The sequence below is a fragment of the Sus scrofa genome, chromosome 14 (assembly GCF_054392235.1).
Source record: "Sus scrofa isolate SSC_HxYL_T2T_F1_AM1 chromosome 14, Sscrofa_HxYL_maternal_Yorkshire_Landrace_v2.0, whole genome shotgun sequence".
NCBI lineage: Eukaryota > Metazoa > Chordata > Mammalia > Artiodactyla > Suidae > Sus > Sus scrofa.
The window spans coordinates 163,774,419-163,797,290 of NC_139396.1; the positions used below are offsets into that span (position 1 = coordinate 163,774,419).

The window sequence follows — 22,872 nt, forward strand, 5'->3', positions numbered from 1 at the left end:
ACCCGTGTCGTCCCCCCACCACCGCGCGTGGGCTGTGGGGGCATGGCTCGCGTGGGTGAGGGCGTGTGGCCATGTGGCCTTTTCTGGCCCTGGGCATGTTTTCATGGGTGCGGCCGTGGGCGTGTTTGTGGCTGTGGAGCCATGGCTGAGGGCCTGGGTGTGATGTGGGCATGGGTGTGGGTGTGTGGCCGTGGCTGTGGTCTTGTGTGCCCATAGGGCCGGCACCTGGTGGCCTCTGCTCTCCAGTCTGGGCCCTCGGCTCCCTTGGCCCAGCGTTCAGGTGGATGGCACGGATCCTGGCTCATCCCTCTGTTCCCGTTGTCTGCACTTTGAGTTTCCCAACTTCCTTCTCTTCTGTGTTTACTCCCCATGTCTGTCCGCCTTCAGGTCCCTGTACGTGCAGCAGCCGCTGCGCCTAAACTCTACCTCAGGTCCTGCCCATCAGTCTTGCTAATGAACTGATGCTCTTTTAATCCTACAAGAACAGCCTTGGGCCGGGTTAGCCTGAGGAGAAAGTCCTCTCTCAGAGAACTCCGAGTATCTTATTTATTTTTTAAAAATGTTTTTCTTAACTCAATGAATTTATTACATGGTAGTTGTACAGTGATCATCACAACCCAACTTTACAGCATCTCCATCCCACCCCCCATGCCCAACTTGCCTCCTTTGGAGACCACAAGTTTCTCAGTCTGTGAGTCAACATCTGTTCTGGAAAGTTCTTCTGTCCTTTTTTCAGATTCCTCGTCAGTGAAAGCATTCGATGTTGGTGCCTCACTGTATGACTCACTTCACTTAGCACGATAATTTCTAGGTCCATCCATGTTGCTGCGAATGCTGTTCTTTCCTTTTAATGGCCGAGTAATATTCCATCGTGTGTATGTACCACCTCTTCTGGATCCACGCCTCTGTTGATGGGCATTTAGGTGGTTTCCATGTCTTGGCTATTGAAAAAAGTGCTGCAATGAACACTGGAGTCCATGTGTCTTTGCAAGTCGTGGTTTTCTCTGGGCAGGTGCCCAGGAGTGGGATTGTTGGATCAAATGGGAGTTCTATGTTTAGTTTCCTGAGGCATCTCCATACTGTTTTCCACAGTGGTTGCCCCAATTTACATTCCCACCAACAGTGTAGTAGGGTTCCCTTTTCTCCACACCCTCTCCAGCACTTATTGTCTGTAGACTTTTTGATGATGGTCATTGTACCCAGTATAAGTTGGTACCTCGGCATGGTTTTTTTTGTTTGTTTGTTTGTCTTTTTGTCTTATTGCCTTTTCTAGGGCCGCTCCCGTGGCATATGGAGGTTCCCAGGCTAGGGGTCGAATCGAAGCTGCAGCCGCTGGCCTACGCCAGAGCCACAGCAACTCGGGATCCGAGCCGCGTCTGCAACCTACACCACAGCTCACGGCAACGTCGGATCCTTAACCCACTGAGCAAGGCCAGGGACAGAACCTGCAACCTCATGGTTCCTAGTGGATTCGTTAACCACTGCGCCACGACGGGAACTCCCCTCAGCGTGGTTTTGACTTGCATTTCTCGAAGAATTACTGATGTTGAGGAGTTCCCATCATGACATAGTGGAAATGAATCCGACTAGGAACCATGAGGTTGCAGGTTCAATCCCTGGCCTCACTCAGTGGGTTAAGTATCTGGCGTTGCCAGGAGTTGTGGTGTAGGTCGCAGACACGGCTCGGATCTGGCATTGCAGTCGCTGTGGTGTAGGCCGGCGGCAGCAGCTCTAATTAGACCCCTATCCTGGGCAACTCCATTTAAAAGAACGAGTGACGTAAACATCTTTTCATGTGTTTTTTTGGCATCTCTGTGTCTTTGGAGAATTTAGATCTTCTGCCCATTTTTTGATGGGGTTGCTTGCTTTTTTGGTATGGAGATGCAGAAGGTATCTGTCAATTTTGGAGAGGAATCCCTTGTCAGTTGCTTCATTTGCAAAGACTTTCTCCCCTTCTGTGGGTTGTCTTTCCGTTTCATTTAGGGTTTCCTTTGCTGTGCAGAACCTTTTAAGTTTATTAAGTCCCACTTGATTATTTTTGCTTTTATTGTCATTACTCTGAGAGTTTTATCTAGACCTGCCAGTCTGTGTGTGGTCACAGGGTGTGGCCACGGGGGTGACACCAGCTCACACCGCTGTGAGCTGTGGTTCAGGCAGATTTATCCTGAAAACCAGTGAAAACAATCCTTTCAAAGAGTCTGTCTGCAGTGACGCGAGTACTGCTGACGAATTGAGGCTTTATAAACCAAGGTAAGGGACGTGCTGACGGAGCAAGGCTGCGTGAGCCTTGCGGCAACAGCCCCCCCCCCGCCCCCCGCCCAAAGCCCACAAGCCCCTCCCCAGGGAGGTTTCTCAAGCCAGCATCGGGACCAAGTGTGGAGGGGCTGCAGGGGCCTCGCAGACGTGGCTTGAAGGTGCCCGCCCCACACCGTCCTGGGGCCTCCGTTACTGTCCTTGGAAAGCCAGGACCACAGCAAAGTGGGCGCAGAGGGGGCTGCAGAGAGAGAAGATGCCCAGGCCACAGAGGCTGATCTGCTGTGAACACAGCCCCAAAGGCCACATCGGCTGCTGCCGAGGCCCGACCTCACCATGCGACAGGGCCACGCTCCGCGATGGGACGCCCTAGTTCTGCTCCATCCACGTGGCCACTGAGCAGGTGAAACACGGCCACGTGGCTGAGAAACTGGCATTTCCACTTCACTCCAACACTACAGACACCAGGCATGGCCCACGGCTCCGAGGTGGAGGCTCAGGTCCCACACTCGTGTCAGGGTGCCTTCCTGCCCCATCTTCTCCCCACTCCTGTGACTGCGGCTGGAGCTGGCCGGCTGTCACAGGGGAGCCAGGCCAGACCGGGGCTGCGCGGCGGGAGCCCACGCGCCTTCATTTCACCAGCCCGGGACAGTGACGTCCGCGACTGCAGGCTGCACCAAGCTCAACTGGAGCACGATCCAGGGTCTGGGGACCTGCTTCTGTGCTCACCACCTCCCCAGCCCTGACCCACAGCTGCCAGGCCACCCCAGGGGCTGCCCATTGCCATCGTCAAACACTAGCATGTGGGCAGCAAGACCCCATGAGCCAACAGTTTTCCGTGAAACCACTTGCTGGCGGGGACTCCAGTGTTTAAATCAAAATGCCCCCTGCGCTCTCATCCCGCAGACTTGTTCAGAAATAGGCGCTCTCAACAAAGCAGAGCCCGTCACTGTCAGATGAGACCGTGGGACAGTGTCCGGACATGGCCACTGAGACCTTGCCCAGGGCTCAGCTCCCGCCGGCGCAGCCATTTCAGGACCCGGGGGCCACCTTGACCCTTGTTCATAGGAAGTGGTTTCCCCAGGAGTCTGAGCGGGCCCTGGGCCCCTGCCCCTGACCTCCCTGGGCCACCCCGCGGGGGCCATGAGGGGTGGTGGCCAAGCATGGGGTGGGGCCTCAGTGGGTGCATGCAGACCTGCAAAGGGGCCTCGCAGGGCACACGTGCCTGTGGCCCTGCCCTGAAGGCCCCACGGCAGCCAGTCCCCAGGACCGGGGAGGCCACAGGAGGTGTGGCCTGGGCCCCCCAGCTGTGGCCGCGAGGTCTGGAGCTCTCTTCCGAAGGCAGGCCTCCAGGAACCCGCTCAGCAGGGGACACACCCCACCCCACTTGCCCATCCTCCCTCCTGGCGCCGTGGGCCCGGTCAGGAAGGGCCGGTGTGCGCTACTGCCTCCCACTTGGCCTCGGTCCTCTGAGCGGGTCAGTCAAACCCGCATCTTGCAGTTCACACAGATGTTTGCTGACACATCCAGGTGGCCGCGTCCTGCTCCCTCCATGCATGGACCCGACGTGCCCAAGTCCCCTCTCTGGCCCCAAGGTCACCCGTGCCAACCTGCCTGCCCTGAGGCCAGGGGTGGGTGGCCTGGGCTCACAGCTCTTTCCTCGCCAGGAGCTGGAGCAGCAGCTCATGATAGAGAAAAGAAACTTCCGGAAGACCCTCAAGTTCTACCAGAAGCTCCTACAGAAGGAGAAGAGGCACAGAGGTGGCTCGGTGGCGTGGGCTGGGGGCAGGGCGGGCTGGGGGCTCCGTGCTGACTCCCCCCCGCCCCCAGGCTCCGAGGTGAAGACGATGTTGTCCAAACTGAAGGGGCAGCTGGAGGAGATGAGGTCCAAGGTGCAGCTCCTCGGGCTGGTCAAGAAGTACCTACAGGCAAGGCCCCCGACCGCTGCCCGTCCGCCCCTCCCCACCCCGGCCCAGCGCTCGCAGGGCCCCTCCTGTCAAAACCTGGGAAATCGCAGTTCCCGTTGCGGCGTCCTAGAAACGAACCCGACTAGGAAGCATGAGATTAGACTGCGGGTTCGATCCCTGGCCTCGCTCCGTGGGTTAAGGATCCGGCGTTGCCGTGAGCTGGGGTGTAGGTCCCAGACGCGGCTCGGATCCAGCGCAGCTGTGGCCGTGGTGGAGGCCAGCAGCTGCAGCTCCGATTCGCCCCCTAGCCTGGGAGCCTCCACAGGCCATGGGTCCGGCCCTAGAAAGCAAAGCAAAAGGAGAGAGCAAACCTGGGAAATCAGTTCACGGGAAACACCCCCACGTCTGAGAGGCCAGCCCGGGGCCCGGGCCGGCTGAGCCGGCAGAGGCCAACCCGTCGGCCGCCTCGCGCCCAGGTCCTGTACGCCGAGAGCTGGGGCCTGGAGCCCTGCGCCCTGCCCGTGATCGTGAACATCGCGGCCGCGCCCTGCGACGCGCTGGGCTTCAGCCCCCTGGACGAGTCCTCGTCTCTCATCTTCTACGACGTCAGCAAGCAGCCGCGAGGCAGCCGGCAGAGGAGGGCGCGCGTCCTGCAGGCCGGCACGCCGCTGGGGCTCATGGCCTACCTCTACTCCAGGTGCCGCCGGGGACCCTGTACCCCAGGGGCCTTCGCAGACCAGGGCGGGAGGCAAGAACGGGTCCAGGACGAGGGGGCGGGACGTCGCCTGCCCAGCCTGGGGCTGCGCTCTTGCTGCGCCGGCTCCTGGCGAGGGGCCCCAGAGCCCGTAGCCGGCAGGACCTCACCCGAGGACCCGGGGTCCGGCTCAGGTGTGCAGAAGGCGGGAGCTGCAGCGAGCCCTCCCTGCAGCATGTCTCGGCCTGAGCAGGGCCTCGGCTCACGGCGCCCCCTGACTCACAGTGCAGGCGTGCAGGTCGCCTGCAGCAGGAAGGGCCAGGTCACATCCAAAGTCACAGAGGCCCCCAAATGACCCCGACCCCGCCCTCGCCCTCCCTGCCTGTCTGCCCTGCCAGCCACGCCTGGTGGCACAGAGCCTACGGGCGCCTCCTCAACGGCCCGCCTCCCCCACTCCACCCCGCCGGGGCTTCATCAGGGTTGAGCACCGACCTTCTCCTCACCCTTTTGGGGCGCTGTCTCCTCCCAGCCAGGTCTCCAGAGGTGGGCTGGGCCCGCTTCTGATGGGGGCTCCTGCTGGCTGTGCCCCAGGCTGTCGCCTCTGCCTCCGCAAGGGAGCATCCCTTCAGGAAGGGTGTGTGTGCGTGTGCGATGTGCGCACGCGTGTGTGATGTGCATGGGGTGTGTGCACGTGTGATGTGTGTGCGTGAGGCAGCATGGCGGGGGTGGGGGAGCCCTCTCGAGGGGGGCTGGGCTGGTGTTGCCAGGCCGCAGCCTCGGGGACAGAGGCACTGGGTGGCAGGATGGCTCCCTTCCTTGGGGACCTCCCACCCCTTTCTCCTCCCCAGCCCCAGCCCCTGGGGGGGGAGGCCCCCCCTTTCCTAAAGCCCTGATTTCCCACTAGGAGCTGGGCTGATGCACCCACTCAGTGGCGTTTTGAATTAAGTTTCTGGAAGGAGTTAGAGCGAGGGCCTTAAAATGATAAGCAGTCCCCACTCGGGAGTTCCCGCTGTGCCTCAGCGGCAGTGAACCCGACTGGTACCCTTGAGGACGCTGAGTTGGATCCCTGGCCTCGCTCAGGGGGTTAAGGATCTGGTGTGGCTGTGGCTGTGGTGTAGGCCGGCGGTTACAGCTCCGATGCGATACTAGCCTGGGAACCTCCATATACTGTGGGTGTGGCCTTAAAAGAGAGACTCCTCTTTGGCCATCTCCACGGACCGGTACCTCTCCTCCTTTTTCTGAGGGGTGCCCCTGCCAGCCGCCCCCCGCCCCCCGCCCCCTCGCTCCCGCACCCGCCCTGGGCCTGGGGTGGGGGCTGGGGGAGCCACGGGCTGATGGCCCCTGTGCCGCAGCGACGCCTTCCTGGAGGGCTACGTGCAGCAGTTCCTCTACACCTTCCGCTACTTCTGCACCCCCCACGACTTCCTGCACTTCCTGCTGGACCGCATCAGCAGCACCCTGTCCAGGTAGGGCCGCCGCCCCGTGACCCCGGCCAAGAGGCCAGGGGCCCCCAGGAAAGGGGGCTGGCAGTGGCAGGAAGGGCCCGTGGCCAGAGGGGGCCGCTGATGCCTGGGGGTGGCAGCAGAGGCAGACAGGTGGGATCTTGGGTGAGCACCAGCCCCATCCCCTGGGGGGGCGGGCAGAGGGGCTGCGGGGGGGGGGGCGGGGAGCAGGGGGACAGCTGGGGGAGGTGCTGGCCTCGGGCCCCCCAACACACCCACAGCCAGCGGGCTGGGGCAGGGAGGGAAGGCGAGGTGGCAACGGCTGGACGTGCCCTGGCCTTTTCTGAGCTGCCTGTCCTCACCCCCCACCTCCACCCCCAGCTGCCGGGCTCCTTACAGGGAGCTCACTGAAGACCCCAGCCCCTCGCTCCTGCCACGTGGAGCTGGCCTCCACCCTGCCTCTTGAGGATGCCCCTCGGCTGTTCCCCAGCCCCCGCTGGTGTCCTGGGCACCAGCTGCGGGGGTAGCAGGAAGATGAAGGGGAGGTGGCTTCTCCCCTCCTGCCCCGGGGGGGGTGGCGTGGGGGGCACTGAGCTGCCTTGAGGCCCTCCCCCACCCACCCCTGGCTTGGGTGTGAGCCCTCCCTGCGAGGCGCTGGGAACCCTGTGCAGCTCAGCTCCGTCTGCCTCCAGGGCCCACCAGGACCCCGCCTCCACCTTCACCAAGATCTACCGGCGCAGCCTCTGCCTCCTGCAGGCCTGGCTGGAGGACTGCTACACCGTGGACTTCACAAGGAACGCGGGGCTCCTGGGGAGGCTCCAGGACTACCTCTCCTCCCAGGTGTGCCAGCGGCAGGGGTCGGGGGGAGCGGGGGCCACTCTCCCGAGGCCACAGGCGATCCCCACGCGCTTCTGCCCAGGTCCTGCCCCTGGACAGCTCCGCGGAGCACCTGCTGAGCCTCCTGGAGGTGGGCACGGAGCGGCGGGCCGAGGGCACCCCCCGCAGCGCAGACCTGGAGGACCCCAAGGAGGCGGAGGACACCAGGCCCCTTGCCGCCCTCTGCAAGAGGCTCTCGGAGGACGGTGGCTCCCGGAAGGTGCGGCCTTTCCCGGGGAGGCGGGGCTGGTGCCCAGCCCAGGGCCGCGCACACTCGTGCTCGTGGGCTCACGTGTACATGCACGGCAGACTATAAACGTTCACAGGCACACAGGGGCACGCCCTGGACACGTACACACATGCACACACTTCCCGTGCTGCCTGCCCCTGCGAGGCTGGCACTCCCCGCCCCTGGCCCTGGTCAAGGGCAACAGGGGCTGGCCAGGGGCTCAGACCACCCCACCTCCCTCCCTGACTTCGGGCCATGGTCAGGGTCAGAAGGTGACCTGGGCCGGGGCGGGCCTGAGGGGGTCTCACCATGACACATGCAAACAGGCCCAAACTTGAGCAGCTGTGTCCACGGAGGACTCACTGAATGACCAGGACAGGTGTCCAGCAGCCAACGCGGCCGTGGGCAGGAGGGGTTTGCTCTGGGCCCTGGTTGAGCCAGTCTGAGAGGTCCTGGGCCTGGAGCCAGCCCGGGTTCCCCCCCCGATCCTGACCTGGGGTCCCCTCCGCGGGCCTGGCCCTCCTGCCCTGCAGGCCTTCCCCTGGAGGCCGTCCCGAGGCAACGGGCTGGCGCTGCCCCACCACAAGGAGCGCCCATACACCATCGCGTCGGCCCTGCCCAAGCCCTGCTTCTTTGAGGACGTCTATGGCCCCTACGCCAAGGCCAGCGAGAAGGGGCCCTACTTTCTGACTGAGTACAGCACCCACCAGCTCTTCAGCCAACTGACGCTGCTGCAGCAGGTGGGGCGCGCTGGCGAGGCCCCACGGGCACGGTCCCCTGTGAGCGCTAGCGGGCTCCCTGTCCTGCGGGCTGCATGGGTTGCAGGGCCTGCCCTCCTGGAGCTGGGCGCCCTCGCCCCAGGCGCTCCTTCCCAGCCCCCCGCCCCCATCACTTGGCAGGGGATGGCAGCCGCTGTCATATGGAGAGTCCTTGGCGCCCAGCCACGTAACTGGAGATGCCCTCGCCCCGGGCGCTGCCTGACGTCTGTCCCCTTGTCTCCGGCAGGAGTTGTTTCAAAAGTGCCATCCTGTCCACTTCTTAAACTCACGGGCCTTGGGCGTCACAGACAAAAGCGTGGCCGTCCAGTGAGTGTCCCCTGCCAGCATCCGAGGAGCCTGGGACACAGGGTTGGCAGAGGGGCTGGGGGGCTTCACCCAAGTGTCTCGTGGTGGCTCTCACTCGGCCTCAGAGCCAGACCCCCTAACTTGGAGGGCCAGTCCGGCTAGAGGCCTGGGCTCGAGGGTCACCCAGTGTTCTGGCCACGACAGGTGCCTGTGTCTCTTCCAGAGCCAGCTCCTCCGAGTCCCTGTCGGCCAAAACCTGCAGCTTATTTCCGCCTAATTACGTCCAGGACAAGTACCTGTTACAGCTTTTAAGAAGCGCGGACGACGTCAGCACCTGGGTGGCCGCCGAGATCGTGACCAGCCACACATCCAAGGTTGGGGCCCGGCAGCAAGGGCACTTCCATGGGCACCTGCAAATCCTCCAGGCAAACGCCCCCCTGCTGGGGCTGCACAAGGGCTCCCTGCTCCCAGACACATGGGTCCCACACAGGTGCACGTGTCTCAGTCACATCCCCACCCACAGCCCCTACAAGCCTGGTGGCTCACATGCACGTCCCCCCCCCAAAAAATATACCCCCCCAACACAACCTCCTCGCAGCCCCTGGCATGGTGTCACACACGAACACACACAGCGCCCCTGCCTCGCACGCCCACAGCCCTTCACACTCGGCCCACCCAGAGCCTCTGCTCCATCCTCGGGGTGCCCTTCATGGCCCCCCTTTGTTCTGACACAGAGATTTGTCCTGGGGGAAAAGTGAGGTTGACTTCTTTTCACACCCCTGTGCCTTTGTGTTTTTCTGGGCCTCCTGCCCGCCTCCAGTGCAAAAGGGTGGGTGCGCCATCCTGCACCCTGACGCTGGCCTCCGTGCCCTGGTCCCTCGTCTCAGACCACGGGACAGTGAGTGTCTCCTGTGGTTTCAGCTGCAGGTAAACTTGCTCTCCAAATTTCTGCTGATCGCAAAATCTTGCTACGAGCAGAGGAACTTCGCGACAGCCATGCAGATCCTGGGCGGCCTGGAGCACCCGGCCGTGCGACAGTCCCCGGTGAGTCACCTAGGGGACAGCTGGCCATGGCAGTGCCACCAAGGCCCTGCAGGGGGCACCCCATGGCTGTAAGGGCTTCATCTGTGTTTTGATTTTAGGCCTGGAAAATTCTACCCGCAAAGATAGCGGAGGTCATGGAGGAGCTGAAAGCCGTGGAGGTACCAGCTTGCATGAGCTTCTGCACCCCCGGGGCTCACCCAGCAGAGCCTGCGTCGTGGTACTCACCTGAGCCGAGGCAGAGGGAAGGGTCCAGGAGCGCAGGCAGCCTCGCGGGTCTGATTCCAGACCAGGGTACAGGGGCCCAGAGGCCGGTCTGCGTGTGGCGGACCCAGCCTGAGTCGTGCAGAGACGGCTCCCGACATCGCAGACGAGCCGCGCAGTTCAGATGAGGGAGCATTGCCAGGCCAGCCCCGGACGCGCCTCTGCCAGTGGAGGCTGCCGTGTCCTGGGCTGACAACAGACACGCGCCCTGGGCGGCCCAGCCAGACCAGAGCTCAGGCCGATTTGGGCAGCAGGGTCACTCTGCTCTTTTCCGGGGCCGGTGGAGAGGACGCTGGGAAAGGACTTGGCCCCTTCTGTAGAGGGATGCGCACGGCTTTGACGGCTGTCAGCACTCCTCTGCGGCCGCAGCTTCCCACACCGGGCTTTCCGCTCCCGATCCGCTAAGCCAGGTGCCCCTGGACGGGGTCGTCCATCCGGGCGCGGTAGCGGGAATGCATGCAGCGGCAATGCTGCTGGCAGCTGGGATGGGCTGGACCAGGCCAGCCCCTGCTGAGCACCGGACTCACCTCGCCCCTGGCTGGGCCCCCAGGTCTTCCTGAAGAGTGACAGCCTGTGTCTGATGGAAGGGCGGCGTTCCCGGACCCAGCCCACCCTGCCCTCCGCTCACCTCCTGGCCATGCACCTCCAGCAGCTGGAGACAGGGGGCTTCACCATGACCAACGGGGCCCACAGGTGGAGCAAGCTCAGGTGAGGGGCCTCCCCCACCTCTCCTGCCCCTCTGCCGCCTGGGCCACCTGCCCTGCCCCCAGCCCAGGCCTCCACCCTGTCTCCCCTGGTGACCTCTAGCCACTTCCATCTCCACAAACATGCTATAAACATCCCCCACACTTCGGGGTCTAGGGTCCCAAACACTGCCCCAAGGTCGCCGTGACCTACCTCCCCACTGGGAGATCCAGGCACACGCAGAGCCCCACCTGGGTGCCACTACCCTCCCCCGAAGCCACCCCATCCTCCCTCCCTCCCTGCCTCTGCGATCCCCCTGAGCCTCTCTCCGTAGAGTTGTCCATGGGGGACCTGTGGCCAGTCCCCAGCTGCTGGCACACCTGGGAGGAGCAGACTGGGGGTGCCGTTTGTGAAAACCACCACCGTGGCCCACCAAGAACTTGCACTCCCAGCCAAAGAGGGTCGGTCACTGCCCCTCTGAGCCCTGGAGGATAGGGGTGCCCTCAGATGCCCACCCACCGGCCGGCCTCTGCCAGGGGCACCAGGCCGACAGCGCCCCACCACAGGGCCAGCCCCTCTCCGGAGGGACCCTCCCACCGCGACCTTCCCCCCACTCCATCCTCCCCTCTTCGTGGCCCACATGAAGTCAGGTGGAGGCCGGTCGGGCCTCCTCAGGGTCAAGGGCAGATGGCCTCGCTCAGCGAGCATGGCCCAGGGACCCGGAGCCCAGGGGTTCCAACCCGCTGCCTGCAAGACGTATTCCGGTCAATTTCAAAACAGTCGGAAGAGACACCACAGTGTACACGTGCTGCGAGAGATCAGAAAACCCAGTCGGCAAAACAGAGATTAAGGGTTGGGGGGGGGGGGTCACGACTCAGCGGTGGTGAACCCGACTGGTATCCATGAGGATGCTGGGTTCAACCCCTGGCCTCGCTCAGTGGGTTAAGGATCCGGCATTGCGGTGAGCTGTGGTGTAGGTCACAGGCACAGCTCGGATTCAACCCCCAGCCTGGGAACCTCCATATGCCACAAGCGAGGCCCTTAAGGGAAAAAAATAAAATAAAGAGTTAAAGGGGAGCCCTAGCCATGGTCCAGAAAGAGCCCAGCCAGGTGCACGGGTGTGCCTGTCCCCACTCCGTTCCCCCGCGCACGCAGCTGCCGGCTTGTCTTCATTCAGGACGAAATTGCTCAGGGCAGGAACACCCATCCTCCAGCCCGCCTGCCCAGGCAGGATTCAGGCCTCCCCTAGTGGGGCCCATTTGCAGGATGACGCCCCTCAGTGGGCCGGTCGCTGCCTAACTTCCAGCCCTCAGGAGGGTCGGGCTGCTCCCGGCGCTGATTCCCCAGGTAAATACGCCCCCGACGGCGCCTCCGTCCCGTCTCACTCACCGCACGTGGAGCCGGCTCAACTGCGAGCCGCTCGCCCCGCCCTGCGCCCCCTCGGGCGCTCGCTCACGTTGGGATCTTCAGCAGCGACCCGACCCGGGACCCAGCCCCCCACCCCCCCTACCCCCGCCCCGTCCCCGCACAGCACATTTCAAGTCTGTGGCATGAGAATGGAAGGGGGCTGGACGAGGGCTGGACGATTACACACAGAAAACGGGTCCCTCGGCCTCTGAGCCTGAGAACAGGCCGGGGACCCACTGGCCACCGAGCGGCGCCCTGGGACTCCAGCTTCGCCACAGCGGCAAAGTCCTGCCTTGCCTCTTCCCCGTCACAGAAACATCGCCAAGGTGGTGAGCCAGGTCCACGCCTTCCAGGAGAACCCCTACACGTTCGCTCCCGACCCCAAGCTGCAGTCCCACCTCAAGCAGAGAATCGCGCGCTTCAGCGGAGCCAACATCTCCATCCTGGCCGCGGACAGCAGGGCCAGCCCCCGGCAGGTGGCCAGCGAGAAGCACCCCAGGAAGATTCAGGACAAGTTACGGAGAATGAAGGCCACGTTCCAGTAGCGGAGGGGTGGCAGGGCTGGGTGTGGGGCTCCCGACCAGAGACAGACTGGGTGGGAGGGCTCTGTTTCGACGGGGTCCCCCGTGGCCAGCGTGAAAGGGGGGGCCCAGGGCTGGGGGGTGGGGAGGCAGAGCCCAGTGCAGATGCAAACCCGAGAGCCCGCACCAGTAGAGACCCAGGGAAGTTCCTACTAGCATTTAAAAATTACATTTTGGAAGTTCCCGTCATGGCGCAGCAGGAACGAATCCTACTAGTAGCCATGAGGATGCAGGTTCGATCCCTGGCCTCACTCAGTGGGCTAAGAATCTGGCGATGCCATGAGCTGTGGTGTAGGTCACAGACGCAGCTTGGATCCTGCATTGCTGTGGCTGTGGTGCAGCTGCAGCTCTGATTCAACCCTTAGCCTGGGAACTTCCATATTCTGCAGGTGCGGCCCTAAAAAGACAAAAAAAAAATTAAATTTAAAAATGTAAATGAAAATAGGGTAAGTAAACCCCTCAGGAACCGACCACCCACTTATACTTCTCAGAGATAAACAGCTCTCACCCAGTTCTCGGGTGATCAGGCCTGCCCCCCAGAAACCCCATGCTCCCACCCAGCTCGGACTCTAAACCAGGTGCCCACTCCGCAGCGTTTCCGTGAGTCTGGCCCACATCTGCCCAACAAAGGGCCAAGACTGCCCTCTGACCTCCCCCATGCCAACCACGGAGTCCAAGGGGCTCTGAAACCTTCCACTGGGCCCCTGAGGCTTCCTGGGAGCCCACGCCCACCCTGGGTTCACGCACCAGATTCACACCCCTCCCTGCCGGACCTCCCTCCTCGGGACCCCTTAGCTGCTCGAGTGGCTCATCCCGTCCCAGGTGGGGAGCCAGAGCTTCGCAACCCTCCAGCCAACAAGCCTGGTGTTGCCTCCATCCCGGCGCGGCCTCCTGCTGCCAGCAGGTGCCCCACAGCTCCACACTGACAACCCCCAAGTGCCCCCGGGCCCTGTGCGCAGCGCTCCCAGTTCCTGGTGGGGCAGGTGCCCCCAGGCCAAGGCTCTGCTTCCAAAGAATGCAGGACTCAGACGCCAGCTCCAAAGCAGAGGCGGCTCCAGGAGCTGAGAATGTCCCTCTGTGCCACCTGGGGGCTGTAGGGCCACAGCCACCTGTCCCTCTCTTCAGCAGCCATGCATGCGATGCACACACCCGGGGCTGGCTGTCACCAGTGCCTCCGGAGGGCTGGTGAGGACATGAAGTTTGCGGCCTCAGGGACAGCAAGCTCCTCCCTGGGGTCCCAACTGCCGGGGTCAGCTCTGCGCCATGGGCGAAGGACGCGCTTGGCCAGGGCCCGGGGACAGGACAGTGGGTCACATCCCCACAGCGTAACTCGCTGGCATCACCCGGGCACCACCGTCTTCATGTTGCGAAACTGCTGCAAAAGACCCAAGACTGTTCTTCTGAGTTTTAGAAAGTAGTGGTTCTTTAGAGCAACTAGCTAGTGATACTTCTAGAAAACCGTGACCTGTGATAAAACACTGACTTTTTAACGTCAAGAAGCGTTTTCCCAAATACATTTCATCTGCAGCATCTCGGTCCTGCTTGCACTCCTGGCCGTGCAAACGGGGGTCATTATTTTTAGGCTTTTATATGAGACTCACGCTCTGCGAACCAACTCCTCCGTTTCCAGAATTTGAGTTCAACAAAGGCAGCGTCGCAGCACCTGAAGCGAAGTCGCAGTGTCCGTGCCAGTGAACATCCGGCTGTAACGGCGGACGGGGCCTTCGGCTTCGGCACTGGCCGCGTGTCACCCCAACGCGGCCCGCATCTCCGAGTAAAGTCTTTTCTACCAAGGCAGCCTCCGCGTGGCTCGCGTGGTTTCTCCCAAAGTGGTGCCTGCTCTGAGGGTGGGGTGGCTCCTTTCAGCCAAAGACAAGCTCAGGGCTGCTCCCAGCCCAGCGGGACCCAGACTCCGTCCCCAGCACCGTGAATGAGCAGGCAGACTCGCTCTGCTGCCTCTGCCAGAGGAGACAGCGAGCCTCCCAAAACAGCTGACCACAGAGGCCGTTGGCCACCACGGCTACTGTCACCAACCCCGCCCACCCCCGCAGGGCGGCCACTCGGCAGCCCGCTGGTCTCCCTAGGGCACAACCTTGACCTCGCCAGGGTAAAGCTGGGGTATGGGCACCCCAGAGAAGGGTCCCAGTGGAAGCCCCACCACGCAGGCAGCTCCACTCCCCCGCAAGCGGTGTGTAAGCAAAAAGCCCAGGGCAGCCCTAGGGCCGGCACAGCACATGCCCCCGGAGAAGGCCATAGGGACCCCAGGTGGCCAGGATGTGGCCCGGGACACAGGCTTGGAATGGCCGAAGGGCTGGCTGGGTGCTGCTCCCTCCCTGGGGCTGGTGGGGCCTGTGAGGGCAGGGCCCCCAGCTGGCCAGCATGCAGTTGTGTCACATCTGCTACTGTGTGACTGACGCCTGTTGCACGGAGCGGAATTCTCCTGGGACGGGACGGGCTTCAGCTGCCACCTTCCCCGAACCCCCATCTCCTCACTGCCTTGCGCGCCCCGCGGGGGCTGGACCTCAGTGACTCCGGAAGCTGTGTCCTCAAGGGGAACTGGGCCCAGGACGAGGGGAACTGCCATGGGGACCGCACTCAGGCTGGTGGCAGCAGCCTCTCCAACACCAGGTCAGCCCTCCTGGCTCCTCTCCGCTCGCTGGGTGGGTGACGCGCAGGTGGACAGGTTGGAGACCAGGGCACCAGGCCTCCTGCCCTCAGAGGAAGGAGTGCCAGCAGAGGCCGTGGTGCGAGGTGGTCAGGTCCCTGTGCCTCCCGGCTGCCACCCCAGTCACATGTGGTGGGTGGCTCTGCACCTGCAGGATGTTTTGCAGGCTCTCTGGTCTCCACCCTCTAGGTGCCAGGGGCAGTGCCCCCTCCCAAGTTGTGACAACCAACAATGTCTCCAGACATTGCCAAATATCCCCCAGGGAGCGAAGGTGCCCGCAGAACCACTGGCCAGAAGCAGTGGCACCACGGTAGCAGCAGGTTCCTCCTGCACCCAAATCCTGGTTTCCAGATGCTATCTCCCCAAAAGGGGGAAGGGATGAAGGGCTGATTCGAGGGCTGGGGAGGGGAAAGCACCTGATGAGCCAGGAGCTAGGAAGTGCTTAAAAGGGGCTGGAGGAGGAGCTCCCGTCCTGGCGCAGTGGTCAACGAATCCGACTAGGAACCATGAGGTTGCGGGTTCGATCCCTGGCCTTGCTCAGTGGGTTAAGGATCCGGCATTGCCATGAGCTGTGGTGTGGGTTGCAGACGCAGCTGGGATCCCGCGTTGCTGTGGCTCTGGCGTAGGCTGGCGGCTACAGCTTCGATTCGACCCCTGGCCTGGGAACCTCCATATGCTGCTGGAGCAGCCCAAGAAATGGCAAAAAAGACTAAAGGGGGGGTGCTGGGGGAATGGGAGACAGATGTCATCAAAAGGACACCTGCTGTTCAGCACAGGAAACTGCATCTAGTAGTTTGTGATGTAACACGATGGAGAAAAATGTGAAAAAAAGAATGTGCGCATATATGTATATATGTATACACACACACACGTATAACAGGGTCACTTTGCTATGCAGCAGAAATTGACAAACCTCGTAAATCGACTATAATAGTACAAATAAAAATCTTAGTTAAAGAAAAAGGACGCAGGAAAAGCAAAAGTGCTGTGAAGACCCCCAGCCAGAGCTGGGGCCATCTGAGCACCTGCACACGACAGCCACGGGCCGTGACCCAGAGTCCGACAAACGTCCGCCTGTCCACACGGAGGAAAACAGACAACGGCATGAACACAGAAACGGAGAAACCCAAACAGGACACGTGGACGCCCCCGGGAGCTGCGGCTTGTTACCCATCCCCCCAGTGTGGGTGGGCCTGGCGACCGCGCCCCCTGCCAGGCAGGACCCAGAGAGGGTGGGCTGACGGAGGGGAGACGAGGTCGGCGTCACGGTGGCAAGTGCGCGGGCATTGCGCTGCCAGATGTGAAGTAACAAAGTTCCACGTCACCTCGGGTCTCTTCCCAGAACCCAGACTCACCACGAGAAGACACCAGCCAAACCCAAATTAAAAGACACCCACGATACCTGAGCAGTCTCCTCGCGGTGTCAAGGACATGGAAAAGATTTGAGAGACGACCATGGCGGGGGAGACTGAGGGGCAGGGAGACTAAATGCAGCTGGGCACTGCAGTGGGATCCTAGGACAGAAACGGGATTTCAGCAGGAAATCTGCGGTTAGGTCCACGGACTTGCGCAGAGCCAACTTAGCAGCTGCGCCGAATTCCAGTCGAGGAGGCCGGTCCTCCGGGAAGCACAGGGACTCTGCTGTCCGTTCACACCGGCCACAGACCCAGAGTTTTCCCAAACTAAGGAGCTTTATAAACCTGCTGGAGTTGCGGCTGTGGCTCAGTGCAGACGAAGCTGACTGGTATCCATGAGGATGTGGGTTCAATCCCTGGCCTCGCTCGGTCTGTTAAGGACGCAGCGTTGCTGTGATCACCGTTGCAGTCGTGCTACAGGCTGCAGTCACAGCTCAGATCCGGTGTTGCTATGGTTCAGGCCTGCGGCTATGCCTCTGAATCAATCGCTAGCCTGAGAACTTCCATATGCAGCACCTGCGGCCCTAAATAAACAAACCTACTAAAGCTGGAACACAGCAATACGATTGGTGTCATTTTGTATTCAAGCACCTTGCTCAGGTCACTTACTAAGTCTAATGATGTGCATGTAAATTTGCTATTTTCTACATATAATTTGCAAGTAGAGGCTGTTTTCTCCCTCTGCTATTGCTGTACTTCTCCTTCCCTTCTCCTCTCGTGTCACTCTGGCTAGGACTTCCAGAAGGCTGAGCAGAAGCCACAACACTGGGCATCCTTGTCTCACTCCCAATACCTGGGCGGCAAGGCTCCATACTCCGTATTAACCATAATGTTAGCTGCTAACCCTCTGACCAGAATAAAGAAGTTTCCTTCTGTTAAGTGCGGGTGAGTTACGACGCTAGGTCTGACCACGGCCCGCTTTATCCCAGCCGCCAGCAGGCAGCGACGAACAGGGCTAAATCCACACCAGCAAGCGGGGGCAGAGCCGGGACATAATCACCTTTACCAACAACATCTAGGGTACCCCAAAGAAAAAGGGGGCGGCGCGGGGCAGCCTCTGGAACTGGAACATTCCCTAGCTTCATCTGCGCAGCGGTGAAAGGGCATGGCACATGCGTAAATGGGAATCGAACCTTGCGCGCCGCGTGCACGTGGGTGTACTTGTTCGGACCACAATGGAGCCGGTCAAGAAGTGCAAACACCGTCGTTGGGCGGGTTCTTCCCCGCCGGGTGGGCGGGGGCAGAGCTCTGCTCCAAGCGCTCAAGGCCTAAGCACCCGGAGACGGACCTGGAGACCGAGGCGCCAGAGCAGCCAGGTGGAACTTGGCCCGCAGAGAGGCGGGGCGGGGCGGGGCGGAGCAATGGGAGGGCCGCGCAGACCCGGCTGGGCTGCGGAACCCGCTCGACCCCGGCCGGACGCGCAGGGTCCTCCGAGCGTGTGTGGGCGGCCTTTCTCGGGCCTCGGCCTCGATCCCGCGCCCACCGGCCCCGGGATGCTGCTCCGGCCGCGGCGGCCGCCCCCACCCGCGCCGCCGTCGCCCGCCAGCCCGGACCCCGAGCCGCGGTTGGCGGGGGGCGCCCCCGAGACCCCGCCCAGGAGGCCCGCCTCGCCAGGCGCGCTGGCGGCACCCGCGCCCCCGGGGTCCCCTGCATCCCCCGGGTCGCCGGTGTCCCCGGGCTCGGCGCAGCGCACGCCCTGGAGCGTGCGCGAGACGGAGCTGCTGCTCGGCACGCTGCTGCAGCCGGCCGTGTGGCGCGCGCTGCTGCTGGACCGCCGCCAGGCGCTGCCCACCTACCGCCGCGTGTCGGCCGCGCTGGCCCGCCAGCAGGTGCGGCGCACGCCCGCGCAGTGCCGCCGACGCTACAAGTTCCTCAAGGACAAGGTACGAGACGCGCACGGCCAGCCGCCCGGGCCCTTCGACGCGCAGATCCGCCAGCTCATGGGGCTGCTGGGCGACAACGGGCGCAGACGCGGCCGCCGCCGCTCCCCCGGGCCCGGGCGCCCCCCGCGCGGCCGCCGGCCGGCCCCCGCTGAGCCCGGTAGGTGGGGTGGGGGAGGGGCGGGAGGGCGGGGGGAGGGGGCTGCGGGCGGGGGGAGGGGGCTGCGGGCGGGGGGAGGGGCTGGCGCGTCCCGGACCTCGGAACTGGGTAGGGGGCTGGGGCGGGAGAGGGCACGCCCCCGCGACCCCCCCCACCCCCGCTCCTCGTTCCAGGCGCCCCACCGCTGCCCGCCTCCCGAGACCCCGACGCGGACCCAGCCTGGACGCTCAGGTTCAGCCCGTCCCCGCCCAAGTCTGCGGACGCTCCTCGCGTCTCCGGCTCCTCGACGGCCCTCTCCGCCTTGCCCCCCGCGCCCGGCCGCCCCGAAGATCCCGAGCCCTTCCGCGCCCCGGGCTCCTCGCCGCCACCGTCTCCCGGCCCCGCCCGGGACGACCCCGACTCGCCGCCCGGCCGTCCGGAGGAGCACGCGCCCCCGCAGTCCGCTCCGCCGTCGCTGAACGCCGCCCTCCTGCAGACCTTGGGGCACCTGGGTGACATCGTGTCCATCCTGGGCCCGCTGCGTGACCAGCTTCTGACCCTGAACCAGCACGTGGAGCAGCTGCGCGGCTCCTTCGACCAGACCGTGTCCCTGGCCGTGGGCTTCATCCTCGGCAGCGCCGCCGCCGAGCGAGGCGTCCTGACCGACCCGCGCCCGTGAGGTCGGGCCCGCGGCAGCCCCCCCACCCCCGCCCCCGGCCCTGACTCCTCTTGCGGCCCTTCCCCACCCCAAACTTAGGTCCCTTCAATAAAAAAAAAGTTGCTTTTTTCCGACTTCATCCTGTGCACGTGTGCAGGTGCTGCGCTGGGGAGGCACGGCCTGTAGTGTCGCGGAGGTCGGCGAGGTTAAAATGGCCTTGGGATTCCAGGGAGGGGGAGGAGTGCTGGCGGTGGGGGCTGGGCCCCGCCGGGCTGCATCCCACCTTCCCTGGCCAGTCTCCTGCGGGGAGGGGGCTGCGCGCGCAGGGAACCTGAAGTTGGGGGCCCGGGAGCGCACCAGCATTCTCCCGGTCTCCACCCCCTGCCCACCAGGACCTTGCAGCTGCACGGACCCGGCCTGCTGGGCGAGCCCTGTGGGGCAGGAAGGAGGAGGAGGAGAAGGGCCGGGCCTGCCTGGGAGGGTCCCAGGATAAGGGCGGCCGGCGCGCTGCCGAGCCTGTGGGGGGAGGTGTGAGCAGCCTCCAGCCCCGACCACCGACCCCGCCCCGGCTAGAGTCTCAGGCTCTGGGCTGAGCTGAGTCCTTGAAAGAGGTCCCTGGGAGCATGGGGGCAGGAGAGCGAACCGACACCCAGGTAAGGGGCTCCTTTCATCCCTGGGGAGGTTGCGGCGGGGTGTCTGAGATTTTCGACCTTGGCCGAGGCCAGGGTTCCTGCAGTTTTAAGAGGGTTTTATCAAAATCGCCCCAGGAGCATTTTCCAAATTCAGGTTGAGGGCCCCACCCTGCTCTGGCGGATCTGACCTCGCAGGGGACTTGGAGGCGGAGGTGCCCCCGCCCAGGTGGAGAGGAGGAAGTAGCCCGAGGCGTTGCCCGCATAACAATACCCGCTCCGGCTGAATGTGGGGCCTCTTTTCACCAACTAGGGGTTCATTCAAAGACTTAAGCGATAGCCCTGGGCCACAAAGGCGGAAGGGGTGGACGCACTGCTGTTCTGCTGTCCAGGGGCTGCAGGTGGCCGGTGGGATCAGCCCCTCCCCGGCCCTTTTCTGGAGACATCAAACAGACCCCCAGCAGGCAGGGACCCTGGCCAGACCAAGAGTGAGAAATGGGGAGTTCCTGTCCTGGCTCAGCAGTAACAAGGATCCATGATGATGTGGGTTCGATCCCTTGCCTTGCTCAGTGGGTTAAGGACCCAGCGTTTGCCATGGGTGCAGCCCTAAAAAGACAGAAAAAAAACACAAATAAAACTGGTGTGGGATAACTCGAGCTTGTGAACACACCGCCAGAAGATAAGGGCCGGGGGCTGAGGAGTCCCAGACCCTGCTGGACCACATCCCCGCACACCCACCAAACCCAGGGGTGGGGACAATGTCACCCAGGACCCTCTGGTTCTGCAGGAAGGCTGTTTGGGGATAAGTCTCCGAGTCTGAGCTATTTGCAGGCACCGAGGAGAACCCATCCGCCCTGCTGCCAAGTGCCCTGTGGATTCCTCCCCTAGCGCCCGATGTTGCAGTGATGACCAAACACCCCTTCCCTGGGCATCTCAGGTGTCCTCCCGTCTCACCCCAGCTGCTTAGTTCGTGGCTGGTTTTTAAACTGCAGCCTTGAGCCCAGCCTTGTGTTCCTGACTTTGAGTGCAGCGCAGGGTCCCCTAGGACCAGTCCTCAGGTTAGGGCCCCCTCGTCTCACCAGGAGCTCCCTGGCCAGTAGGTTCACACCTTTTATTTTCTTGTGATAAAACACACATGATATTAAGTTTACCGTTTTACCCACCCACCCCCCCCCTTTTTTTAGGGCCACACCCGAGGCATATGGAGGTTCCCAGGCTAGGGGTCGAATCGGAGCTGTTGCCGCCGGCCTACGCCAGAGCCACAGCAACGCGGGATCCCAGCCACATCTGCGACCTACACCACAGCTCACAGCAACGCCAGATCCTTCACCCCATGAGCAAGGCCAGGGATCGAACCTGCAACCTCATGGTTCCTAGTCGGATTCATTTCCGCTGCGCCAGAACGTGGACTCCATCCTACTCATTTCAAATGCACGGCTCAGGGGCATCAGGTCCCTCCGCCACCATCACTCCCGAACTGACTCATTAAACACTGACCCTGCAGCCCCTCCGAGAGCTCCTGGCACCCACCCTTCCACTTTCTCTGTGGGTTTCACTGCTCTCGGGCCCTCATGTAAGTGGCACCATACAGTGTCATCTTGTGACGGCCTCACTGCCCTCAGCATGGTGTCCTCCAGGCTCACCCGAGGCGAGCCGTACCGCACAGTTCCCTTCCTCTTCCCGCCGAACGCTATTCGGCTGGACCACATTCTGCTGACCCACTGATCGGATGGCGACACCGAGGTTACTCCCACCTTTACCCACTGAGAATAATGTTGCCATGAACGTAGGTGTGCAGCTCTCTCTTCAAGACCTGCTTTCAGGAGTTCCCACTGGGGCTCAGCAGTACGAACCCAACTAGTATCCATGAGGATTCAAGTTCGATCCCTGGCCCTGCTCAGTGGGTTCAGGATCTGGCGTTGCCACGAGCTTCGGCCTAAGTCACAGCTCAGCTTGGATCCCACGTTGCTGTGGCTGGGGTGCAGCTCTGATTCAACCACTGGCCTGGGACCCTCCAAAGGCCGCCGGTGTGGCCCTGAAAAGCCTGCTCGAAATCCTTTTGCTTGTGCATACAAGTGGAATGGATGGATTCTACGGTAATTCCATTGTCAGTTTTCGAGGAACCGCCGCACTGTTTTGTAGCCAGAGTCATTTTACCCTCCCACCAACACCGCACAGATGAAAGTGTTTGATCTCTCCTCATCTCCGACCACACTTATTTTCTGTTCTGTTTTGGGTTTTTAGCTTGGCCATCCGGCCGTGTGAGGTTTGGACCTTTGATGACTGTTCTTTTTTTTTTTTTTAATTTTTTTGTCTTTTTGCTATTTCTTTGGGCCGCTCCCGCGGCATATGGAGGTTCCCAGGCTAGGGGTTGAATCGGAGCTGTGGCCACTGGCCTACGCCAGAGCCACAGCAACGTGGGATCCAAGCCGCGTCTGCAACCTACACCACAGCTCACGGCAACGCTGGATCGTTAACCCACTGAGCAAGGGCAGGGACCAAACCCGCAACCTCATGGTTCCTAGTCGGATTCATTAACCACTGCGCCACGACGGGAACTCCTGATGACTATTCTTACAGCACGTGGAGTTACAGCAACAGAGCTGGCGCCCTCGGGTCCACCTGCTGTTTCCTGCGTATGTACCTCCTGAACTTAGGTGCCTACTCACAAGGTGGTGCCCTGAGCCCCAGAGACAAGGCACTTGTTCAGACAAACTCCGGCAGTGACTGCAGGGCCCTGCCCGCTGCAGCTTCAGGGACAAGGAGCTGGCTTTGTTTGTCCCTACATCCTTTGTTCTCTAAGTGCTGCCCTGTCGTGTATGCAGGACTCCAGCTGGCCCTCACCCTCGCCACCCCAAGATGCAGGACTACAGCCACGGCACATTTCTCTGTGGGCAGCCAGGGGGCTAGAATCCAGCTCCTGCCTCATCCAGTGCCCTCAACCTTCACCCAAATCCCGTCTCTCCGTGGCTGGCCAGAGAGACTTTGTTTTCACAGCAGGTTCATCGGTCAAGGATCGGCGCTGCCGGGTCCTGGGAAAGCCA

The 22,872-nt window shown here is 62.4% G+C and overlaps 2 protein-coding genes across 5 annotated transcripts in view; both read left to right on the top strand.

Moving 5' to 3' along the window:
• KNDC1 (kinase non-catalytic C-lobe domain containing 1) overlaps nt 1–14,239 on the top strand; it is a 56,034-nt gene extending 41,795 nt beyond the window's left edge. For 3 of the 4 annotated variants that reach the window (XM_084995420.1, XM_084995419.1, XM_084995422.1), the window contains 14 exons: nt 3,921–4,014; nt 4,084–4,181; nt 4,637–4,857; nt 6,207–6,320; nt 6,989–7,136; nt 7,216–7,392; nt 7,935–8,141; nt 8,407–8,486; nt 8,689–8,839; nt 9,387–9,509; nt 9,608–9,667; nt 10,321–10,478; nt 12,175–12,375; nt 14,025–14,239. In XM_084995420.1, coding sequence (XP_084851546.1) covers nt 3,921–4,014; nt 4,084–4,181; nt 4,637–4,857; nt 6,207–6,320; nt 6,989–7,136; nt 7,216–7,392; nt 7,935–8,141; nt 8,407–8,486; nt 8,689–8,839; nt 9,387–9,509; nt 9,608–9,667; nt 10,321–10,478; nt 12,175–12,375; nt 14,025–14,079 — 1,887 coding nt within the window. In that variant the 3' untranslated portion in view covers nt 14,080–14,239. Of the gene's footprint in view, nt 1–3,920; nt 4,015–4,083; nt 4,182–4,636; nt 4,858–6,206; nt 6,321–6,988; nt 7,137–7,215; nt 7,393–7,934; nt 8,142–8,406; nt 8,487–8,688; nt 8,840–9,386; nt 9,510–9,607; nt 9,668–10,320; nt 10,479–12,174; nt 13,379–13,730 lie in introns of all 4 variants that reach the window. The other variant, XM_084995421.1, reaches the window with a different exon arrangement.
• Nucleotides 14,240–17,898: 3,659 nt separating this feature from the next.
• Nucleotides 17,899–19,330, top strand: UTF1 (undifferentiated embryonic cell transcription factor 1). Its single transcript, XM_021073926.2, has 2 exons — nt 17,899–18,562; nt 18,736–19,330. Exons 1-2 carry the CDS (start codon nt 18,016–18,018, stop codon nt 19,218–19,220), a joined length of 1,032 nt encoding a protein of 343 aa, XP_020929585.2. The 5' UTR covers nt 17,899–18,015; the 3' UTR covers nt 19,221–19,330.
• The last annotated feature ends 3,542 nt before the right edge of the window (nt 19,331–22,872 follow it).

What these genes read in the sequence shown, in the direction of transcription:
- UTF1 (XM_021073926.2), top strand. Translation starts at nt 18,016, where the DNA reads ATGCTGCTCCGGCCGCGGCGGCCGCCCCCACCCGCGCCGCCGTCGCCC. An exon ending in GCCGGCCCCCGCTGAGCCCG is followed by an intron (nt 18,563 to 18,735) that starts GTAGGTGGGGTG and finishes TCCTCGTTCCAG; the next exon opens with GCGCCCCACCGCTGCCCGCC.